A 14,997-nucleotide genomic window follows, 5' to 3' on the forward strand; every position below is an offset into this window, starting at 1 on the left:
CAAACCCCTGACGACTAGACCCTCCCCTAGCCCCTGCCCGGGGGCGGGGTGGGAGTGAGGGGCCTGCAGCGGGACTGGCCCTTTAAGGGGGTGTGGTCGGGGGGCGGGGAAGCGAGTGAGACAGAGAAAGCGGCTTCGGCGGCGGCGGCGGCTGCGGCGGCGGCGGCGGCTCGGGCGGCGGCCGCGGGGGACAAAGGGCGGGCGGATCGGCGGGGAGGGGGCGGGGCGCGGCCAGGCCAGGCCCGGGGGCTCCGCATGCTGCAGCTGCCCCCGGGCGCCCCCGCCGCCGCCCTAGCCGCGGAGCAGCGCGGAGCCCGGCCCGCGAGTTAACCCGAGCCAGCGGCCCGGAGCCAGCCGGCGGGCGTCCCGGAGGCGGCGGCGCAGGGAGGGGCCCGACGCGCGCACGTGGCCCCGGCGGCCGCCATGGCGGACAGCGGCCCCGCGGGGGGCGCGGCGTTGGCAGCCCCGGCCCCTGGGCCGGGCAGTGGTGGCCCAGGGCCCCGCGTCTACTTTCAGAGCCCCCCTGGGGCTGCAGGCGAGGGCCCAGGCGGCGCGGACGACGAGGGCCCAGTGAGGCGCCAAGGGAAGGTCACGGTCAAGTACGACCGCAAGGAGCTACGGAAGCGCCTCAACCTGGAGGAGTGGATCTTGGAGCAGCTCACTCGCCTCTACGACTGCCAGGTGTGTCCCTTACTCTGCGCCGACACCCTAAAATCGTTCCCTAGTCGGACTGCTTGGGAACCCCGCCTTGCGCCTGCCTGTCACCCGGAGTCAATGGGCGCTCCGCTTCCGCGCGCTCCCCTCCCTTTCTGTAACTCCCCGCCCCCAGTGTATGCTCTTTCTTGTCTGACCTTAGGTCGCTCCTATCTTTTCCCTCATGACTCCCTCTTGTCACTACTCTGGTCAAGCTTGGGGTTCTCAAGAAGCCTCAAGGGATAGCCTGGGCCATGGGCAGGAGGCAAGAGGCTAGTCTGGGCTGGCGGTGGTAAGGTGATCTACCTAGTGCTTCGTAGCCTAAACTGGTTAAAAGGCGCAAGCCTGGTGGGGTTGTAAAGGGTCTGGGCTGTTCTAATGGGCTAACCTGCAGCTCCATTTTGGTGTAGGGGCAGGCTAGCCTGTCCTCTGGGTTTTGGTTCTCCACCCCATGACTCCTTCCTTGCTCAAATGGTGACTCAGGCCCCTGGGGGGCAGGGTGGAGGAGTGGGCTTGCCCTGTGCTGCCTACCCTAGACCAGCCCTGGAATGCAGCTGGCTCCAGACTGGATAGACGCTTCCTGGGTGGGGGGAGGGGTGGCAGGCACCCCCTCCCTCAGCAAAGTATGGGCTCTTTGTTTCCCCATTACCAGCCCTGGGTCCTTCCCCATGACCCCTCACCCTTTACTTCCTCCCCACTCCTGGGAAGCTGTGACAGGTGTTTGGGGGAGGGGAAGGGGCTGTGATGAGTTGGGACAGATGGCCCCACCTGTGCACTGATTGAGATGGAGCCCGGAAGTTGGGACAACACATCTGCAGGGTTCTCAGCCCAGGGTCCCCAAGCCTTTGCTGTCTGGCCCTGTTTGGCACCCAGGGTGCCCAACTGGCAGGGACAGGAAGCTCCCCCCCGCCATCGGGCATTTTGCCTTGGCACAGGCCTGATCTGTTTTCTTCCTCAGACAGCTGCTGCTGTCTGCTGGGCAAAGAAGCCTGGCTCATTCTGCGGTAAGGCAGGGGCCTCAGCCGGAGCCCCTCTCACACCCTCTCTCCCAACTCAGGCCCTTGTCTCTCCCTCCTCCCCCACCCCCACCCCAGGAAGAGGAAATACCAGAGTTGGAGATTGATGTGGATGAACTCCTGGACATGGAAAGTGATGATACCCGGGCTGCCAGGGTCAAGGTGAGAGAGGGGCCGGGAGGCATCAGGGCCAGGTAAGGGAGATCAGGGAATAGAGAGCTGCCTGGACGCATGGCCCCCTGGGTAAGCGACGCTCTAAATTTAGGCCTTCTTTGGTATTAGTCAGCCAGCCGTTGGGATGTTGGGCCTCAGCTTCTGCTTCCGTCAAATGGGGCTAATGGTGCTTGTCTAGCTGTTGAGTAGCTGTGGTATCGCCTGTGCCTCGGGGGTGGCCCCAGTCCCTTGGAAATAGGTACAGGTGAGCTCTAGGCCCCTGTTCCTTAGAACTCACAGCTATACTTGTCCCCCCATGCCCTCCCAGGAGCTGCTGGTTGACTGTTACAAACCCACTGAGGTAAGTATGTGGCTGTCCCAGAGGCTGGGGTGAGAGGAGCCTGGGCTTCTGTCATCTTGGGGTCTGGCCTCCCTGATGTCTTCCCTCCCGTCCAGGCCTTCATCTCTGGCCTGCTGGACAAGATCCGGGGCATGCAGAAGCTGAGCACACCCCAGAAGAAGTAAGGGTCCTCGACCCACACGAATGGTGGCTCCCACAGGACAATCGCTGCCCCCCGACCTCGTAGCAACAGCAATACCGGGGGGCCCTGCGGCCAGGCCTGGCGCCATGAGCAGGGCTCCCCGTGCCCCTGGCCCAGGGGCCTCTTCCCTGCCCCCTCAGTTTTCCATTTTGGGGTTTTTTATTGTTATTAAACTGATGGGACTTTTTGTGTTTTTATATTGATTCTGCGGCGCGGCCCTTTAATAAAGCTAGGATATGCCTTTGGTGCAGCTAACGGGCTCAGCTGGTCTCTTTTAGGGGGGACACACTCCTCTACAACTGCTGTCGGTGCAGCTTCTCCCCAGGTGGCTGCAGGCCTTCCTGAGGGCCACGTAGCCATGACGATAGCCCAGTGCCGGCTCCCACACCATGAGCTCCAAGTGGCTGGGGAGCTGGAGTGGGGGCAGCGGTGTCGCTGTTGGCTGTTAGGAACACTCCTTTTCCCTCTGGGCAAGGACCACCGTCCCACCTAGGGCCTGGCCCTCACGATCCCCCTGCCACTGAGTCTACACCCAGGTCCTGCAACCAATAAAGAAGAGGTGTGGGGGGTACCAAGGGAGAGGGTAAGCTGAAGTTGAAGATGTGGCTTCTAAGTCTCTCAGGGCCCACAAACAAACACAGGCTCACTTCGTGGGCTTTAAGGGATTTTTTTTTCTTTCTTTCGTTCTTTCTTTCAACAGTCTGGTCCCTGATGGGGGCCTCTCCACTGCCCCTCCCCAGTTTGGCTACAGTTCTGAACGTCGCTCGATTTTGAGCAGCTCCACCTCAAACACGAGGGTTGCACCACCTGCAGGGGAGAAATGAGGACAGAGTGAGAACCGGGGCCACAGGAAGAAGAGATGGTGGGCAGGAGATGGGGGCAGGAAGGCATCTTACCTGGAATCTTTGGGGGAGCTCCCCGCTCTCCGTACCCTGTCAAAGATGCGAAAGAAAAAGTGAGCTGTGACCGGGCAGAGAGAGAGAGAGCGGTGTTCTGCAGACATTCGGGCTGAAGCCAGGCCTCTGCCCATCGCAACAAGAAAGCCAGAAATGGAGACAGCAAGGGGCTACAAAAGGCCCAGTAGAGGGCAGAGGGTGGGCGCCAGAACCAAGTGCCCTAAGGGTCTTGCCCTGTTCTCACTACTGGATACAGCTAGACTTGGAAGACACATAATGAACGGATGGGACAGAGGCCAATGCAGCGGCAAACCAGTCTCCACCCTTCCCCAGACCCCCCCCACCCCCCCCCCACCCCCGCCCAACTCCCCTATCCAGGCTCAGGAAAGGCCTCTTACCCAACTCTGATGGGATCACCAGCTTCCGTTTTTCTCCCTCACACATCCTGCAGGACAACACCTGTTCAGCGCATGGCAAGCACCCAGGCCCCCTGCCCCCCACCCCATCCCTGGGGCTTGCCTCCCACAGTCAACCTCCTCAACCACAGCCATGGCCCCCTGACTCACCCCAGCAGCCCCTGGTCCCAGCCCTTGATGACCTGGCCTGTGCCCAGGGAGAAGACAAAGGGCTGGTTCTGGGGCAGGCTGCTGTCAAATTCCGTCCCATCTTCCAGCTTCCCCTGTGGGACCATGGGAAGGCCAGTGAAGAGGAGGCTCCACTCTGACACACCTCCCCACCCAGCAGCTATCCCCAAGCTGGCTCCCCATTGGCAGCCATAATCCTAGGAGGGGACAGAACCTTGGGCAGCTCACAGTACGTCGTCACTGCTTGCTGGTGCCAAGCTGGGGATCAGACAGTCAACAGCAGGGAAGAGCTATAGAAACTAGTGTAAAAGGGAGACAGGACTTGCCCACGGTCACCCACCTCCTTGGCTGAGCAATCTGGCTTCCAAGTCCTTTCAGGTCCCCAGAAGCCCCACCCACCCCAATGTTCCACTCCCTCACCCACCGTGTAGTGCATGTGCAGGACGTCCCCCTTGCGCGACTTGATGGGACAGTGGTCTACCCGCTTCTTGACCCCGATCTGCAGCTTCCGTTTGCCCTCGGCCCCCGCAGCAGTGGCCAGGGCACTCAGGCAGATGGACAATACTGTCAGGACCCAGCTCAGCCTCATGTCTCTGCGGGGACAGACCCCGACCAACCGACCGGGGGGGAGGGCAGGGAGGGCATGGAATATGGGCAGGTACCAGGAGGATTCCACCCCCACCGTACTTTGCCTGCCCACGGGGATCCCCTTGTCCCGGGTCACCACCCCCTCCCCCGGGCTCCACAGCCACACTTACCAGTCCAGTGAGAAGGGGGCTTGCCCGAGGACCCCAGCAGCGGGGGGAGGGGGTCAGGGGAGGCCACAGCAGCCAGGGCCCCGCCCCTTTGCTCACCCCCAGCCCTTCCTTCCCTCCCGGTCCCCAGCTCCACTCTTCAATTCCCGCCCGTCCCTTTACGCAAAGTCCAGACCTTATCTGGCTGCCCAGCAGTTGCCTCGACGGAGCGATCCCATTCACGCCACACCCAGTTGCCCCCCGCCCAGCACACCCACACCTCTGAGGCCGCTGCAGGGGGCCTGCCCCGAGGCACCCACACATCGCCGCTGGGTGGCTCCGGGGAGCCCCGATCCTCCGGAGGCACCCCCCAGGCGGGGCCTGTGCCTCCGCCCGGGGCGCCGCCCCAGCTCTGAGCCCTCGGGGGCCTGCGGGGTACCCAGACCGGCCCCGTGTCTGGTGGCCGCCGAGCCCGCTCCACCCACACCACCTCTCCCGGGGGAGTTCTCGGCCTACCGCGTCCCCAGGCCCGGCCCCCGCGGAGACCGCCCCCGCGTGGACGCCCCGGGCCATTACCTGGGCCTACGCCTTCGCTTTGCTCCTTGACCCCACCCTTTAGCGGACGTAGTTCCGCCCCTTGCCCTGGAGCCCCGCCCTCGATAGAACTAGACCCTCTTTCCTGAACTGTAGCCACGCCACTCACCGACTGAAGGCCCGCCCCCAGTGCCTGGGCTCCGTCCCCTTCGGTCTCCAAACCCGAGGCTCCGCCTTCCGCCTGTTCCAGCTCCTCCTCCAGGGACCAGGCTCCGCCCCCCACCTGTCCTAGCTCCGTCCCCAGTCCCGGAGCTCTGCCTTCTACTGGCACCAGCTCAGAGGTTCCACCCGTCTGCGTCCCACGTCCCGCCCCGACTCCCGGGGCTCCGCCCCGTGCGGCGTGAAAACCCTCCCCCTGCGGCATCCCCAGACAGCTCCGACCCCACCCCCCAATTTCCCCCTGACCTATCCCTCGTTGACACTCGCAGCCCCGGCCCGCTCCTGCCCGGCCTGATCCAGCCTGCCCCCGTGCACCCCGGCTCCCCCCAGCCCGGGCTGTGGCCCCCGCTCACCTCCTCGCCGCGCCCCCGGAGTCAACCCCAGTCGTGCTGCCGCCTGTGCGCAGGCGCGTCATCGTCGCCACCAGGCCGGGCCACGCCGCCCGCCCTCATTGGACTGTGCGAAGCCCGCTGCCGCACGCCGGGCGGAGCGGCCTTTCCCCCTGCTCCGCCCCCGCACCGACACGTGACCACGCGCTACTTCCGGTGGCTCTGTAGCCGGTAAGGTTAGGTGAAAGTGACTTCCTAAAGTGCTTTCGGCACTTCCGGCCGAGGTGAAATTAAGGTCAGGCCAACGCGGGTTCCCGGAGGGGGTCTCGAGACGCCATTTTATCTCGCCCCCAGGCTCTCCCACGGCGCTCTCGCTTGACCCTGGGCCTCTTCAGGGTCCACGGGCTCCAGTGGGAAGAGCCTGGGCCTCAGACTTAAGTTTGGGTTTGGGCTGTGCGCTTCGTTGGCAGTGTGACCTTGAGCGAATGCTTTGGCGTGGTAGGATCTGGAAGGCCCTGTAAGGTGGGCTTGTCAACACCCACGTGGCAGGGCCACTGTAGGAGTGCGCCGTGACGTGCTCCACCAGGCCCTGGCCCACGGCCGATGCGCGCCCTTTTCTCCGCGCCAGCATCCGGGCCTGCCTCTGCCTGCCGCACGTTGACCCCCGAGTCCTGCCGGCAGTGGTCCGGCGGGGCCCATTCCCCACCCACACTGGTATTTTCAGGTGCCCCGGCACTCAGCAGCGCGCCGAAAACATCTGTCAGTGGAAGTAACGAACTTGTAGTTCGGAGGTAACAAACTTGAGTGTTAGAGATAGACTTGGGGGTCAAATCTCCAGGTCAATCAGCCTTTCTGAGCCTATTTCCTTAATTGAAAGAGAAAGATCATTAGCAGCGCTGACCTTAGAATGGAGGACCAAGCGAGGGGTGCGGGTGTGTGTGAAGCCTTGTGTGTGCCCAGCACTTAAGTGGGCCGGGGGAGGGGTGGGAGTTCTGGTGTCCCCTGACCCTCATCTGTCTCACTTGAATGGAGCAATGGCATGGTCAGCGACAGCACGGCTGAGAAGAATGATTGGAAATTGGTAATCACCGTCGGGAATGGTCTCTTCTGGTTTAACCCCACCCCTGCCCAGGGCCCAACAAGATCACTACCATGCCCTCCAATCTAACACCTCAGAGAAGGCCTCCGTTTGGGTAGCTGCGTTCTGCCTCGGGTGAACCTCTGTCCCCGAATGTCCTGCCCCAGCAAGGCAAAGCATGGATACCCAAAGATGGCCTGTGGTCCACCCCAGGGGCCCTGGAGGCTTCAGGGAGAAGGCTGGGCACTGAGCTTAGGCTGGGTCAGACAAAGGTCAGGAGAATCCCAAGCGGGGGCTGCTGAGGGTCGGGGGAAACTTGGTTGGGGTGAGGGAACGTGTCTCCCACACCAAGCCCACCAGCCACAGCCCTTTGGTAGTTCCCTTTCAAGGAGGTGGGGACAGGGCAGGTGCGTGGCTTTAGAGTGAAGCTGAAGGAAGTAGCTTGAATACAGAGCAACAAAAACGGAGTGCCGCCTGGCAGAGAAGATGGGTTTTTCTATCAAGTGAAGACACATTCCTGGAGCCCAAGGGCTGGGACCATAGCAATCGTCCGTTCCCTCCATATGCGCCTGTGGAAACTGAGGCTCAGAAAGAGGGGGCAGCGACAGCCAAGATCATTCAGCGGATCTGGGTCCCACCTCAAGGTCACTGGCCATAACGGACCGTCTCCTTCCAGAAAGGAGCTTTTGTGATGAGCAGGGGGGGCAGGGCCTGGATGTAACAGGATTGCGAAGAGTGCACAGTTCTGGCTCTACCTGATGGGGGACCTTGGGCCTCATTGCCTCCATCTACACAATGAGGGAGTAAGACAGGCTCGGGGTCTAGGACGTAGTGCGATGCAGAGTGCCTGAATCGCCCAGCCCGGACAGCGGCAAACAATGACACAGGCAGGGACAGATCCTTCCATCTCTTTTATCAGGGTTGGGGGGGTCCCAGTTCTTAACACCGCAGCCCAAGTCCCCAGTATCTGCAGAGGATTGGCGCCTCGGGGAGGGGACAGCGGAGCCAGCTGTGAAGACGCTCGCTTGCACGTGGTGGTTGAAAATCGAGACGGGACCCCTTCTCTCCCGAGTTCGTCCATGACCCCTGGTGCTGCCGACACGTCTCCTCGTCCGGCCGCCCACCCTGTTGGAGGGCGGCCTTGGGAGAGACCAGGGACAGCTGGAAAGTCCTCTGAGAGGCCCAGGTCCGGGAGCACTTTCTGCCCACACTGAGGTCTAGGGACTGGGCACTTCTCAACACGTTGCCCTGTTGTCCTCCTCTGGGATGTGGCCTGTGAGGCAAGTGGCCCTGCTGAGTCTGAAAGGCAACGCGTCACCTTCGCAGCTTCCGGCACCTGAGGAAGGGAGGAAGGGTTCTGTTCATGCGGGCACAGCTCAGCCCCTGCTCCCTAGGTCCACCCTCCTGTTACCTTCTGTGAACCCCATTCTCTCCTAACACTCCTGGCGAGCCCACACGAGGTCACCCCGTGGCCCAGCTGCGGAAGGGAGGAGTGGTGAGCAGCGTCTCAGACAAGGGTGGACAAGGGTTCCACTCTGTCCCCTGGCCTCTCAGAGCCCACGAGGAGGGCACACATGTCTACCACGGGGGCTTTGAGCAAGGCCCAGAGCTTTGCAAATTGGAAAGCGATCTCTCCCACTTTGACTGCAGATGTGACCTCCTCCAGGGCATCTCTGACCGCTCAGAATCCGCGTCAGGTGCCCCTTACCTCAGCCCTTGACCTCCTCTGCTGGCGTCACAAATCCTGACGTCTGACTCCCACATTTAGAACGTGAGCCTTGGTCAATATTTGCTCAACACACTCAATAGTTTCCTCTCCCCTGGCTCTTCTCCCACTGGCAGGCTCACCTTGGACCTGCTCCAAGGGCCTTGATGCCTCCCCAAACAAACACGACCCCACCAGTCCTCACCTGCAGGTGTCTGGGTTGAGCTCTAAGCCCCGCCCTTGGCAACGGAGGAAGCTGCGGCGTCGGCAGCGGCAGCGGCAGGTCCGGGGGTCAGGGCGCTGGCGGCGCTGGGTGCAGCGTGGGCAGAGGGGCCTGGGGCTGGAGTGGGATGGGTGATGTCAGCTGGGGAGGGTGCTCCGGGGGCAGAGTCCCAGCCCGGAACAGAGCGGGGCTGGGGACGGTGGTGGGGAGTGGAAGCCCTAGGAGGAGAAGCAACATGTCTGGGGCGGGAAGGAAAAGTCTTCCCGGGAGCTGGGGTTGGATCGGAGCACACAGACTCGGGGAGCAGAGGAAAAGGGGAGAGGGGGACACAGTGGGGGGAGAGAGAGGGGGCGGAACTGCAGCCTCCCGGCACACTCATACACCCCCTGCCCCATCCACACGTTACATCCTGGGTGTGGGGTCTGGGCTCCAACCCCACCTCGGCAAGAGCCCATGAGACTCACCTGTCTGGCTTCACAGCACTCTCTCTCTTTTTTGGTCTGAAAAGTAAGAGGGACAGACAGAGACAAGGAAGAGGAAGAGAATCAGAAGAGCCGAGCATCCTGCTCTTACCCCAGATCCCAGGCCTAACCCAGTTCCAGTCTTGGAAACCTGGTCTCCACTGTGGTGTACCCCCATGCCCAGCAGCCCCCAAGCCTGGTCTCTGGGAGCTCAGAAGTGGGGCCCGGCTGGCACCTGCATTCACACTGGCTGTGTTCTTCCAGGGACATCTCGCCCAGCTGACTGCTCGGGTAACGGATCATGAGTATCTGTACTCCAGAGATAGGGGACACACGGTGTGAGAGATCATGAGAGATACAGAGGAAGGGAATGCTCCGTGGGCTGGAGGAACAGCTTGCCCAGCCAAGGCTCTGGCCATTCCTCCCACCACCACCCCCCGGAGCCCCAGCATCCACCCCAGCTGGGCACGCCCCACCGGCCCCGGTACCTGCATTCGGACTTGGTGCTGCCCTGTGGGCACGCACTCCAGGCCGTCGTCAGGGCAGCAGCCACCACAGCGCTGCACGGTCACACAGCTGGGCACCAGCTGCTTGGCCACGGTGCCCATGAGCTCCACGGTCAGGGGCACCACCACCTCCCGTGGCTGGCAGGTGGCACGGGCATACACGTCTATCCATGACACCACTGGGGGCAGAAGCGTAAGTGTTAAGCCCCCACTGGGTTTCCTGTAGCCGCTCCCGGGTTCCCCTATCTCCTGTACCCTGCAGCTGTTCTCCCTAATTCCTTCGTCCCAGCCACCCTCCACTAGCTCCCTCTCTGCCCTCAAAACCTGTCTTCCCCTGCCCAGGAACCCAGGAACCCCACTGCCTCAATTTTCTCTTCTGTAAAATGGGCAGAATAAAAAAGTTTGCATCTTAGAGCGTGGCCCTGATTACACAAGATGATGAGCGAACCCTCTTGGTGATGGCTAGCGCGGTTATTGTTACTATTACCTTTCTTCTGGTGGCCCGGGGTATCAGGCTGGGAAACGGGGCCCTGTAGGAGAGAAGAGAACTGAACTCAAAAGTGCTCTCTAGGAAGGGCTAGCCCTGTCGCTGCTCCCAGGGGTCTGCCCTTGCAGTCTAAAGGCTTCAACTCCTCTAGGACATTTTTCCCCGATTGCTCTGCTCCTGGGGTCACTCTAGCTTTACCTGTCCTCTCCTGGCCACCTGGGACCTGCCCTGGCCACGACCCGCCAGGCGCACTCTGCCGGTGGCGGCGGCGACGTCGAATCTCCAAGCCTGGGGCCCGACGGATTCGGAGGCCTCAGGTCAGGAGGGGGCACAGTGGGCGCCCAACCGAGTCCTGCGGGGACCGAGCGGCTCCGCCCCCGGTCGAGCCCGGGGACGGGGTGGAGCAGGGGAGTGGCCCGGGGCTGGGCTGGCGGGCTGGCGGGCTGGCGGGCTGGCGGGCAGGGACTCCTCCCGGGGGATGCCCTGGCCAGATTCCCGCCACGCCCCGGTCCTCAGCCCGACCCCGCGGATCCCCGAGGCCGAGGCCGCTCCGCGTCTCCCCACTTCCGCCAACCTTGAGAGAGGGCACGGCGGGCGGGCGGGCGGGATGTCGGGGACGCACGTACCTGGGCGGGGGCCAGCTGCAGGAGCGCGGCGAGCAGCAGGCGGCGGAGCAGGGGGCTCATGGTGCCCGCGGGGGCCGCGCGCCGGGGGCGCCCGCATCGCCCTAGCCCGGCGGCGCAGGGGGCGGCGGCAGCCAGAGCCCCATGGCGCGGGCCCGGGCGCGGCGGGCGGGGGCCGGGCGCGGGGGGCGGCTCCTCCGCGGCCCCCTCCCGAGCCCTGAGCGCAGGCAGCGCAGCGCAGCGCAGCAGCGGAGGCCGGAGGAGCCGGGCGGGCGGGCGGCCGGTGGTGGCGGGCGGCGGCGGGGACGGCGGGGGCGGCGGGGGGCCGGGCCCGGGCTGGCGGGCGGGCGGCTCATGTGACCCAGACACGCGCTCCCCACCGGGCCGCGGGGCGGGGGCGGGGCGGGGGCGGGGGGGGGCGAGGCCGCCGCCGGGGCCCGCCCCCTCCACACACCCCCTCCCGCCACAGCAGGGGAAAGGGGACGCGCCGCCCAGGGGGCCGGGCTCCCGGGTCGCAGCCGCCAGGACCCGGAGGGCGGGGTGCTGTCCACCCCTCCTTCACCCCCCTCCCCCCCTGCGAGGCCCGGGATGGGGGCGCTGGGCCTGAAGCAAGGAGCTGGACATGAGCTTTGAGAATCATTTTATTGCACGCGTTTTGGGGAGTGGGAGTCCCCCGGGGTAGCAAGGAGGTAACACCACAGAGCAGGCCCCGTCCTAGCGGGCCGCTCCGGGGCCGGGGCCGGGGCCTGTGCCCGGAGGCACGATCTCTGGGATCTCTGGGCCTCCAGGTCGGGGCTGCAGCTGCTGCCTCTGCACTCGCTCCTGGAGCTTGGCTCTGTTGGCCCTGCGGGAGAGAGCACCTGGGTGGTCAGGACAGAGGATCCTGGAGGGTGATGTCAGGACAGTAAAGAGAAGGCAGGACAGAGCAGGGACGGACCTGGCCCGGGCCCGTGTGTCATTGTAGATGGCTGTGATGATCCGATCCTTTTCATCCATGAAGCTGCGGTGGATCTGCTCCAGCTTCCTGCAAGGGGGTTGCAATTAACCCTGGGTTTCCCAATCCCTGCTGTCCGCGAGATCCACCCCACCCCCACACCCACCACGCCACTCTAGGGTCTCAAAGTTTTCCATCTGTGAGGACCTCTGCCTAACTGCCTGTGCTAGGCAGGGAGAGGGGCACCGAAGGGCCGGGGCTTATCCAGGGACCACTGATGACCCAGGTCCCTGGCTGTCTTGTTGAAGGTGGTGACAGCAGCTCCAAACACCAGGGTGTTCCTCACAGGAGACTAGAAAGAGCGTTACACCTAACTCCCATCACTGAACTAGGCAGTGGGCACCAGCCTTTAGGTATCTTTGTCATAGAACCTCAGTGTCTGTGCCATGCATAAAAGTGGCAGGGAGACAGCCGATTGCCAAACAAGGGAGGACAGTTGCTTGTGAGGCCCAGTTCCAATGCATTTCCTTTGAGTGCACGATTTTCGTTGGCTCCAGCACACCCTGGCAGCCAGCATCAAAGATTTACATTCAAATCACAAAACTCTGAAAATGACAACGTTCGCCTTCAGCGAGTGTAGAGCTGCCTTTGCCAAGTAAGGAGAGGCCCCGGAGACCTGTCTCGGGCAATTCTTAGCTGGAGAGGTACAGAAGTGCAGGCCACGGGGGTGGGGGGCTTGCGTGGCTGACCACACTGGGCTTCCCCAGCCCTCTGCCCTCTGCCCATCACCCCAGGGAGAAGGCAGGGATGTACCTGAAAGCAGCATAGTGCAGGCCCATGCCCGCCAACATGATCAGGAGGCAGTACCCCAGCACCCGCTGGTTGTGTTTGTGCTGCTGCTGCCTCGACTCTGGTTGCTGAGGCCTCACACTGTGAAACTGGGCCCAGTATTGGGCATTGGGGGATTCCCAGGAGCTGCTGGGAAGGAGAAGAAAGACAAGGTGGAGATGAGGCTCCCTGGGAGACGGGGGGCAGAGGGGGGGGGGGACGAGGCCAGGGGCAAGACGACTGTACCTGTGTGCTTGAGCAGACCCAGGACGGGCTGTTCTTCCTGGAGACTTTGGAGAAGTGGCTGAGCAGAGCTGGCGATCATAGCTGAGGCGGCTCTCCTCCCGGCTGAGCACTCGGTATGCTTCGCTCAGCTCCACAAAGCGGCTATGCAGGGCCGGGTTCCCGGGGTCCCGGTCAGGGTGCAGCTGGGGTGGGGCAGGACTCCCTTCAGGTCTTTTTCCACGTCTGTTCACAGAACCCGTCCCCACCATGTCCACCCACAAAGGCTCAGATCATTCCCAGAGGCCCTACCTGGACAGTAACCCTCACTCTCAGGGCTGCCCACCCGTCCAGAAGGCCAGAGAGTCAGGAAGCACAGACTCCTGCCCCCTCCCCTTGTTCAAGCCCTCCCCACCAGCTGCCTGGCTCTAGCAATATGCCCTGGTCCAAGCTTTCTCTAGAGCAGGCAGGTCAAAAGAAACAAGCCCAGCCCATCACACACAACCCCTGGCTCCTACCCCCAACCTTTCCTCCCAACGGGCCTAACCTCTGCCCTTGGGGCATCTCTCGCTCTCTATACATGCCAAGGGAATGTGGCACCATCCAGAGTGAGCCACTCAGCACCATTCCTGGGAATGTGAAGTGTACCCTATCTGGCTCAGACTTACACCCCCTCCTCCCCACCTAGGGCCACTGGTACCTCTTTGGACTTGGAGAAGAAAGCTCGTTTAACTTCTTCAGTGCTGGCACTAGGATGCACCCCTAACAGTTCATAGTAGTTCCTGGGGCCAGACCTGTGGAGATAGGCCAAAAACTGCAGGGGCTATGGAAACACAGAGAATATTCCTCTCCTCTGCCTCTCAGCCCTTCTGGGCCACACTCTTCAAGTCAGTAACCAGGAGGTGAGAAAGCTGAGGCTGCTGCCAAGGGAGATCTATCTCCAAATCATCCCTCCCTTTTTGAACACTTCAGGCATGGTGCAGATCAGAACATCTCATAGTGTAGCCCTCAGATCCCTTGGCTCAGAACCACCCAGAAAGCCTGTTTAAAAAAAACCAGAATCCAGGGGCGCCTGGATGGCTTCGTCAGTTGAGCGTCCGACTTCGGCTCAGGTCATGATCTCATGGTCCGTGAGTTCGAGCCCCGCGTCGGGCTCTGGGCTGATGGCTCAGAGCCTGGAGCCTGTTTCCGATTCTGTGTCTCCCTCTCTCTCTGCCCCTGCTCTGCTTGCACTCTGACTCTCAAAAAGGGAATAAACTGTTAAAAACAATATATTAAAAAAAAAACAAAAAAACAAAAACAGATCCCTCAGCCCCCACTTAATTCCTGCAGAACAGGGCCCAGAAATCTGTATTTTTGTAAACCCCCCATCCCCGCCCCCAAGCCCCCAAGTGAGTTATGCCCAGTGATGCTTGACCACTAGAGTTGTGAAAAGAGCACTGAGCCTGGCTTGGACTCAAATTCCACTTTTTGCCACTTAACTCGCTGTATGATCTGAGGGATCGTCCCTTAATCTTTGATCTTGTGTCCTCAGTAGTGAAGGTGAGGGTTACCTGAAACAAGCCCGTACAGCACCTGACAGCAAGTACAGAGATCACAACTATCATAGTACCCAGGTCCAAGCCTAGAGCTGGGCAGGCCTTCCTCAACCCACTGGGTGACGGGGGCCATGCCCCCCGGCCCCCGACTCACCGCTGCCCGGTGGCCGCTGAGAAGAGCCGGGTGGGAGGGTTGCGGGGCCATAACCGGCACAGGCACAGGGACAGCATGGCGACAGGCAGACGGCTGGTGAAACGAGGCCACAAAGAGCAGTGCATTGAGACCAGGATGGGACCAGACGTCAAGCACTCCGGGGCCAAAGTGGAGGGTCCAGCCCCGTTTACTTGCGAAGGCAAACTGAAGCAGACTTGGGAGACCCAGGGGCAGTGGGGCCTCCTTTACTCAGGACCAGATCCCAGTGTCCTGAATCTGTCCCTGCTTCTGACCCGCGCGTCCTGGGCCCTCCCCCACACTGGTCTCGGCGTCCGGGACAACCAGTCCCGGACGCGGAGACCCTCTCCCCACCACCCTGGCGGGAGGAGGTGAAGGAGGGGCCACGCCAAGCCCCGCCTCCGCCGCGCTCACGGATTTCGCGGCCACTGCCGTCTCTGCGCCTATTCAGGCTCCACCTCCACGTTCTCATTGGCCTAGACACCCGGGCCACGCCCACCAAGCCGGAAGGCCCGGACTG

At 62.5% G+C, this 14,997-nt stretch overlaps 4 protein-coding genes across 13 annotated transcripts; 1 reads left to right on the plus strand and 3 right to left on the minus strand.

The window, feature by feature from the left end:
* The first annotated feature begins 210 nt into the window (after nt 1-210).
* Nucleotides 211-2,654, plus strand: PPP1R14B (protein phosphatase 1 regulatory inhibitor subunit 14B). The gene is made up of 4 exons (XM_086677069.1): nt 211-681; nt 1,788-1,871; nt 2,191-2,223; nt 2,319-2,654. Exons 1-4 carry the CDS (start codon nt 424-426, stop codon nt 2,385-2,387), a joined length of 444 nt encoding a protein of 147 aa, XP_086533195.1. The 5' UTR covers nt 211-423; the 3' UTR covers nt 2,388-2,654.
* Nucleotides 2,655-3,055: 401 nt separating this feature from the next.
* FKBP2 (FKBP prolyl isomerase 2) lies at nt 3,056-5,871 on the minus strand. Of its 6 annotated transcripts, none has more exons than XM_025915519.2 (6): nt 5,725-5,871; nt 4,309-4,477; nt 3,867-3,979; nt 3,699-3,745; nt 3,301-3,336; nt 3,056-3,211 (listed from the first exon to the last, which is right to left on the minus strand). In XM_025915519.2, exons 1-6 carry the CDS (start codon nt 5,784-5,786, stop codon nt 3,150-3,152), a joined length of 489 nt encoding a protein of 162 aa, XP_025771304.1. In that variant the 5' UTR covers nt 5,787-5,871; the 3' UTR covers nt 3,056-3,149. The 6 variants fall into 6 exon arrangements, with proteins under 6 accessions (XP_025771304.1, XP_025771306.1, XP_025771305.1 ...); XM_025915521.2 differs by lacking the exon at nt 5,725-5,871 and adding an exon at nt 5,322-5,461; XM_025915520.2 differs by lacking the exon at nt 5,725-5,871 and adding an exon at nt 5,195-5,307.
* Nucleotides 5,872-7,674: 1,803 nt separating this feature from the next.
* VEGFB (vascular endothelial growth factor B) lies at nt 7,675-11,080 on the minus strand. Of its 4 annotated transcripts, none has more exons than XM_086677064.1 (8): nt 10,787-11,080; nt 10,359-10,448; nt 10,161-10,203; nt 9,656-9,852; nt 9,403-9,476; nt 9,171-9,206; nt 8,689-8,823; nt 7,675-8,114 (listed from the first exon to the last, which is right to left on the minus strand). In XM_086677064.1, the coding sequence occupies exons 1-8, from the start codon at nt 10,844-10,846 to the stop codon at nt 8,093-8,095; spliced, it is 657 nt and encodes a 218-aa protein (XP_086533190.1). In that variant the 5' UTR covers nt 10,847-11,080; the 3' UTR covers nt 7,675-8,092. The 4 variants fall into 4 exon arrangements, with proteins under 4 accessions (XP_086533190.1, XP_086533189.1, XP_086533192.1 ...); XM_086677063.1 differs by having other exon boundaries at nt 8,689-8,924; nt 10,787-11,074; XM_086677066.1 differs by lacking the exon at nt 10,359-10,448 and having other exon boundaries at nt 10,787-11,076.
* Nucleotides 11,081-11,406: 326 nt separating this feature from the next.
* On the minus strand, nt 11,407-14,894 carry DNAJC4 (DnaJ heat shock protein family (Hsp40) member C4). Of its 2 annotated transcripts, none has more exons than XM_086677085.1 (6): nt 14,460-14,894; nt 13,468-13,561; nt 12,792-12,973; nt 12,585-12,692; nt 11,721-11,807; nt 11,407-11,627 (listed from the first exon to the last, which is right to left on the minus strand). In XM_086677085.1, the coding sequence occupies exons 1-6, from the start codon at nt 14,582-14,584 to the stop codon at nt 11,498-11,500; spliced, it is 726 nt and encodes a 241-aa protein (XP_086533211.1). In that variant the 5' UTR covers nt 14,585-14,894; the 3' UTR covers nt 11,407-11,497. The 2 variants fall into 2 exon arrangements, with proteins under 2 accessions (XP_086533211.1, XP_086533210.1); XM_086677084.1 differs by having other exon boundaries at nt 12,531-12,692; nt 14,460-14,890.
* Between the last annotated feature and the right edge of the window lie 103 nt (nt 14,895-14,997).

The sequence above is a fragment of the Puma concolor genome, chromosome D1 (assembly GCF_028749965.1).
Source record: "Puma concolor isolate L17-30 chromosome D1, mPumCon1.1.hap2, whole genome shotgun sequence".
NCBI classification, from domain to species: Eukaryota; Metazoa; Chordata; class Mammalia; order Carnivora; family Felidae; genus Puma; species Puma concolor.